Below are 7554 nucleotides of genomic sequence, written 5' to 3'. Positions count from 1 at the left end.
GACATCCACAAAATTAGAGAAAACTGACAAAACACAAAAAATGAAGCCATAACTGTTTGAGCTCCCCCTGGTGGCTGTCTACAGTATCAGTCTTGAAGCCCACATCCAATATGGTAACAGATTGAGTGGGTCCAACTAAAAAAACAACAACCAAGCACTCATAGAATAAAAATTTCTTAAGCAGAGTTTCTGTCCTTATTTCACTTTTTATCTTGCTCATTTATTTCACAGCATTACTTTAGTTTCAGTTTGTTATTCAAGGCTCAAAAAAAAAAAAAAAAGATTTTCAGCTGTGTTGATCAACGAAGCTCCTGCAGTGCTGTGTGCATCTGATTACACTACAAAAAATGAAATCCTATCAAATGTTTTTGTCTTATTTTCAGTAAAAATTAGGGCTGGACAATCAATCGGATTTTAATTGTGATTTCAATTTTGCCATCTGACGATCATAAATACAATATAATCGAAGAAAAACAATTAATATGCCACACAGTGTAGATGTATGCAAGTTCCTGTGCTTCATAGCTCTTCTGTGTTCCATGTGCAGCCACAGCGAGTGTGTGTGACTTATGTGTATCAATAATACTGTATGTGCCACTTGCTGGTTCTTTAAAGTTGTTTTTAAATCAGTACTGAAGTTTTTGAATAAATGAATAATTGTGTATATTAATCGTGATTTCAATATCACTTAAAATAATCGGGATTCTTATTTTTACCATAATCGCCCAGCCCTAGTGAAAATGTCTTTTTAGACTCAATATGAGCCACATTCACCTGACCAGTACAAAAAAATGTCTTATTTCAAGTTATTTCAAGCCAAAACTGAGGACTAAATTGCATGTAACAAGTAAAAAAAATCTGCCAGTGGAGTAAGAGAAATGTTTGTATTAAGACATTATTCTCATCTTGACGGGCACATTTCTAAATTACAAAAACACTTGATAAGATTTCAGTTTTTTGCAGTGTATCAGAGTAGATAAGGAATGGTGAGAGGAAATGTAACCAACAACCAATGCAAAAGTCGCTGTACTTTCATGCCCATACTGCTGTGGACTAGAAACACCTGAGGTAGCCACCACATGCTTTGATGTTCTGTTAAATGCATGCACAAATAAGTTATCTGCATGCAGTGGCTCCAAAACAATGTGTCAGCTCACATTAAGGCAGTATTTTGCATTCACTTCTCAAAAAGGGAGTGGCATCATCCATAATGCTCCCCTACAAACATGAGATCTGTGGTATTCATGTTGAATTAAAGCTAACCATTCCTGGCACTGTGATTGTGTTTTATTGATATCTGCACACAATAAATAACACAATGATATGTACAAGTTATTGAGGCACAAATGTTCTGTGAGATCAACCACATTAAAAATTAACGGTCACATAGTGTAAGCAAAGATTCACCCTCAAACTGCTTCATTCACACCCATCATTCAGGCATTCAATTCCTTATTTATCATTATCTTAACTGTATTCATGAGGTTTAATCACTAAAAACAGAGTCTGTTACCATCTACGTTCTGAAAACAGGCGTGCAATTCTCTGCATTTGTTGAAGCCATTCAAGAATCTGTGCGCTGTGGAGAAACTGGGTCAGGAAAAATGAAGGGACATCGTCGCCCTCTGCTGGTTAAACCTCTCACAGATTCCAGATTTAACCAACATGAGTCAGAGACAGGATGTGATATAAAAGAGTCTGGTCAATCAAACTGCAGGTCACAAAGAGATGGAAGGATTCACTTACATCCTTCAATACTCAGACCATAAAAGGTTAAATATCCTCTCATTACAGCCAATAAAATCAAACGCATCAGATGGTCTTGTTGGACAGGAAACTGTTAAATGTGGTGCTTGAATGCTGTATTTCACTCAAATTCACCTGAAATCTCCCAAAATGCCAGTTAATAATTTACTTTCATTCAGAGAAGCAAAGACAGTACACAAAGATGGTAACGTGTGTTTAAAAATCCCTGCACAGATTCACACCAAGAAGAGAAACTGCCCTTTAAAATGAGGTCAACTGGCCCTTTAAACTCTGATATCCTCTAATAGCAGCTTTTAATTTCCTCTCAGACACGTGAAAATGGAGGCAAATCATCTGAAACTCAAAGTTTTGTGTTATAAAGTCCTGCAGCTGTAAATCTTCAAAGCTGCTCCCGATCATTCCCAGTGTCGGCTCATCCGATTCCACAGCTCTGATTATTTGTCCGTATTGTATCATAGAGCAGGACGTCTACGGCTGGTACTCCTTCAGTATCTGCCCGGCGATAACCAGCCTCTGAATCTCACTGGTGCCCTCGTAGATCTCTGTGATGCGAGCATCGCGGTAGTGCCTCTCAGCAGGCATGTCCGACACGTAACCCATCCCACCCAGAACCTGGATTGCCTGATTTAGAGTGCACATACAGTGGTTACTGCTTTGTTTACATGCTTTTTGTTTAGATTTGCACAACACATGGAGTCAAAACAGTCTTTATTAAACATATTTACTTTAAACTATGGTTTGTTGAGGGTTTCTTACCTGATGTGCGCAGAATGTGGCGGCTTCAGATGCTGCAAGTTTAGCCATGGCAGCCTCCTGCAAGAAAACACACTGCGGTTAACTCAACTTTATTCCATTTCACAATAAATGTACTTTTTATCTCTGCGCTATATTTTGGGGATAGGACAGAGGAAAGATCAAGTTGGGAAAACTGGTAGAGAATGACAAATGAGAAACGGATCCCAAGCTAACAGCTATGTGAGCATCAGATCCACTAATCTGAGCTTGTACCCTGACTTAACAAAACTTTTTAATATCTTCTTCCTCAATGTCTTACATTTTTAAGAGGTTAGGATTCTGTTTTTTTCCAGGAAATCTTTGAACAATAATCTGAATCTTGAAATCCCAGATTTTCTGACTTTGACTGCTTTTTGTTCTCAGAAATTTGGCGCCAATCTCAAATTTCAATCTTTTCTCTCAGAATTTCTATCGATTAATTGTCATTTGCACTTCAGTCTACAAACTCCAATTTCCGAATTTCTCAGAATTCTGACCCTAATATTAGAATTCAAACAAAACAACTCAGAAATTTCAAAATTTTAACTCAGAAATTAAATGTACAAGATACAATACTGGAAAAAGTCACATATTTGTGAAAAAAGGAAAGTTTCTATCCCCATAAAAGGTTGCGAAAGGCCTTATCCAAGAGAAACTTGCTTCTTGTTTTCCCCTTTTTAAAGCTTTTAACCTCTGCGCTGAATTCTGGTCCTAGGTTTTAGGTTATCATTCTGATAAAAAAGGTCAAACAGATAAATCCTTATCAGTGATCCAATGTTTCAACTCTGCGTACCAAGAAAAAGACCCCTTGCTTTTGTGTCATAGTGAAAAAGAAAGACAAAACTACACAAAACCAGAGGTTTCGATCTTTTCAAGACTAGAGAGCATGATATATTATCTATTTATTTCTATTTAACATTATTTTCAACCCTTTTTGATTGTTGGAGTATTCGCAGATTTAATCTTTTGGAGGAGGAAACACAGGAAACACCTGATCTCTTAAGTTTAAACATCAAGCAAAACGTTTTTCTGCTTTAAACGTTATCTTTGCTGAATCATTTCAGGTAAATCATTAAATTCACTGGTGTACTGATTGATTCATAGCACTGTAATAACTGTCCAGCCATTGTTTGAGAGAGGACTGTGTACCTTTATGAAAGGCTTCTTCGAGTCTCGAAGGAGTGCAGCCTTCCAGGTGAGCAGACGAGCGCTCTCTATTGCCAGATTCATGTCAGCCAGCTTGAACTGAAAAAAAAGAAGCAAAAAGGGACTATATTAGTGAATAATATAAAACATTAATGAAGCAAAAGACAGCAAATAGCTATAAAATTTAACTTTGGTGCTTTTTCTTCATTATTAATTCAAAAATGTAGGTTTCCTGACCAACACAAGGGCCCTTAAGGCACCATACCCTCTATCGCAGAGATTTACAACTAAAGCAGACCATTGAGCCTTTTTTGCATTATCTGACAGACTTGGGGAAAACAGACTTATCACAGCATGTGTTTTGCCCATCAATGATGGTTTTGATACTTCAACACTGAAATCTGGGTTGAAATATGTCCATGAGGGTGACAACTAAACAAACAAATCTGCAGGTATACTCCTGTTGCTGAGAGATCAGACGTGACGTTACCTGCACGGCCTGCATCTTCCCGATGGGTGCTCCAAACGCGGTGCGTTTGTGTGCGTAGTCTGCTGCACAGTCCAGAGAAGCCTGGGCGATACCGAGAGCCTGAGCTGCGATGCCGATCCTCCCGCTGTCCAGGGTTTGCTGTGAGAGGAGGAAAATAAACAACTTACACAAACTATACAACAATTTCCCTGAACATCCAGTAACAGAAGTGGTGTTTCAGAAACAAACCTACTTAAACTTCTTGAGTCAGATACAAACAAAAAACTGGCTCTTGTCTGAAAACAAACTGCAAACATGAAAGCACTTAAAGGGGATTTCCATACCATGGCAATCTTGAATCCTGCTCCTCGTGGGCCGAGCATGTTCCCGAGCGGCACCCTGCAATCCTCCAGGATGATGTTAGCTGTAGATGTTGCTCTGATGCCCAGCTTGTCCTCCTTCTTCCCCAGAGAAAGACCCGGGTGAGGCATTGGGATCAGGAAGGCGCTGATGCCCTGCAGGAACAGAAGACAGAGGATTTACCATCATTCAAACCTCTTTCTGGTGAAATAATCGCTGAAATCTGCTTTGTCTCACTTTGTGCTTGAGCTTCTTGTCTGTCGTGGCGAAGAGGACGGTGGCTGAGGCATCCCAGCTGTTTGTAATCCAGGCTTTGGTTCCGTTCAGGACCCATTCGTCTCCTTCCTGACGAGCTGTTGTAGAGGCTGCACCTGCGTCACTTCCATTACCTGGAAGTTACATTTACAGTCAGTTGGCAGGCATTTCTCAAATCCTGTATGAAACATTCTGCACATTGTGTTGCTTGACTTCAGCTTTTAAACAAAAACCATCATGTCATGTGTGTTGTCAGTCACCTGGCTCGCTGAGGGCAAAGCAGCCCACCTTCTCCCCTGTGGTGACCGGTGTGATCCACTCCTTCTTCTGCTCCTCTGTACCGAATTTCAGGATGGGTCCAATGTAGAGAGACTGAGACCACAAACACCAAACACGTGTTTACACACCTTTGAATATCACATCTGTTAGGATTGTACAGGTATCGATACATCAGACTGGGCTCACGTTGTTCACAGACACCACACATCCTGTGCTGGCACAGCCTCTGCTGATCTCCTCCACAGCCAGACTGTACGCCAGATAGTCCATCCCAGCTCCACCTAGCTCTTCAGGGACCTCCATGGCCATGACCCCCATCGCACCCAGATCCTGGACCTGCATGAGAACAGGGATGATTATCAGGCAAACAGAAGTCCACTGCATCAAAAATAAAGATTTATTCTCATCATTGTGAGGGTCTCTGAGTGTGTGTACCTGTTTGGCAGGGTACAAATGCTCTCTGTCTAGTTTGGCAGCAATGGGGCTCAGCTCTTTGTCTGCAAAGTCTCTGCAGGTCTGTCTGAGCAGCTGATGAGTGTCAGGTAACTCTGCCAGCTGAGTGAAACTCCGGCACCCGCTGAGACACAAGCCCAGAGCTGAGGGAAGGGAGGAGGAAGTTAATGATGCTCCACAGACACAATTCAGAGCTGACAACTTTTCCCTCAGTTTGTAAGAAAAACTAAATGTTTTGTACATTTGACACTGATGTTAGGAGACAAAATTTCAACCGGTTACCGGTTTCAATCAGGTTATGTTGAGAGCTAGTAAATGGGGGCAAATGTTAGTGATTTATGATAATTGTTGCAGGGCAACAAAAAAAATAAAATAAAGGAAAATAACAACTCTTTTAAATTCAATTGTCATAATTACATGTTTTTCCACATATTTTATTCCAGTCAGGTGAACGAAATGATGAATGTCAGATGCAAACAGACATAAAAAGACATAAATATATACAAACATCAAGAGACTAAAACACTAAGAACAAAAACAAGTTTTCTATACTTAGTCATACTCATTTTATGATTTCCTGAACAATATCTCAGTCATGTAAGAATTTTTTTTTCTTTTAATCTTCTAAATGCAAAAAACACAAGGACTCCTCAGCCTCTAGCTAATCATATCAGACTGTGAAGTATGTAATAAATATCTCTATATCTGAAAAAAAAAAAACATTATCATAGATCTGGTCATGTTGTTGCAAATGAGACACTTTCCCACTGAAATGACTTCTTCTATACATATAATTCCTTATCTCAAGTTAAAAACTGACACGTTAACTTGAAATAACCTATATTTTCACTTTGAGGTAAACAAACATGTTTTTGTTAGCATTAGTGGAAAAAAAATGACACAAAACTGTGGATTTACTTGGCTATAATAATCCAAAAAAGTTTCATACGATTGTAAAACTAAAAATTTGCCACACAGGCTGGTTTTGCTCAGAATACTTTTAGTAAATGTTTGACAGATTCGCCAAAGAAAGGATAATTATTATTTAACGTGTGGTTTTACTTACTAATAACATTTTCATGTCTCACAATTCTCGTAATTCTGCCGCTTCTTCGTGACCCTGAACGCATCACTAGCTCACTGGTTAGCTTTATGTTATCTAGGTGAAAGGTTAGCTTCACTATCAGTCACCTTCGTGTCACTTTCACAGATTAAAAATTAATCACATGAACAAGGAGGGAGAAGAAATTGTTTACAGAACATTAATTTGATTCTATACTCTATAGTTTTATCTGTTAAAGAGTAATTTTATTGCTAGCCGGCTAACTTGTAACCTTACTGAGCTAGCCGAGGAGCTAACTGTCAGAAACTAGTTACCCATTAGCTCACGTTTTGTGTTAGCTTATAACCAGTTCCTTCTGTTAAAAGCTGGAAAAACATTTAAATTTCAGCTTGAATGAAACATGCATAAAAAAATTACATATAGGTCAACTTCCTGAGGTTCAGTTATGTAGTGGTTACGTAGCAGGCTAAGTTAGCCAGATTTGCTATCACTCTACATGTGACAAATTTCAGCATAAGATGTTAATATAAATCTTAACAGCCCAATATTCAATGAAATGTAAATCGTATTAAAGCCAGATTTTCACCAAAACACTCACCTCTCCGTGCTTTGAACAGTGCAGCCATGGCTCCCTCCTGTGTAGCTACAGACTGAGTTCAACTGAGGTGTTATGAAGCCACCGCTGCATTCAGGGGCTGTCGGAATTATGCAGGTTGACGTATTAAAGCACTGACAAGAGAGTGTTATCTAAGTATGTTCAGTGGACGCTATGAGTTCTTGTTATTGGGGTTTAAAGAGTCATTTGTGGGTTGAAGAGTGCTCTAAAGATGTGTTGGTGTTCATCTTTAACATTAAGCAGGTGGAGAGGAGGTTTTATGGGCTCATTGTGAATTCTAGTGTTCATTAGGATACTTAAGAGGCAAAGAGCTCCCTAGGGAAATAGCATATCTAAAGGAGAGTTCCAAGGGGTAATATGTATACGTCTTCA

General features: G+C 39.2%; 1 protein-coding gene across 1 annotated transcript; it reads right to left on the bottom strand.

Moving 5' to 3' along the window:
- Positions 1–1265: 1265 nt before the first annotated feature.
- acads (acyl-CoA dehydrogenase short chain) lies at positions 1266–7261 on the bottom strand. Its single transcript, XM_074689696.1, has 10 exons — positions 7165–7261; positions 5486–5646; positions 5237–5386; positions 5032–5143; positions 4754–4905; positions 4501–4671; positions 4178–4315; positions 3691–3786; positions 2524–2580; positions 1266–2388 (listed from the first exon to the last, which is right to left on the bottom strand). Exons 1-10 carry the CDS (start codon positions 7190–7192, stop codon positions 2236–2238), a joined length of 1218 nt encoding a protein of 405 aa, XP_074545797.1. The 5' UTR covers positions 7193–7261; the 3' UTR covers positions 1266–2235.
- Positions 7262–7554: the final 293 nt, after the last annotated feature.

The sequence above is a fragment of the Halichoeres trimaculatus genome, unplaced genomic scaffold, assembly GCF_033239565.1.
Source record: "Halichoeres trimaculatus isolate MK-OKI-2021-1 unplaced genomic scaffold, fHalTri1.1 fHalTri1_scaffold_16, whole genome shotgun sequence".
Taxonomy (NCBI): Eukaryota; Metazoa; Chordata; class Actinopteri; order Labriformes; family Labridae; genus Halichoeres; species Halichoeres trimaculatus.
This window is presented reverse-complemented; position numbering and strand designations above follow the sequence as displayed.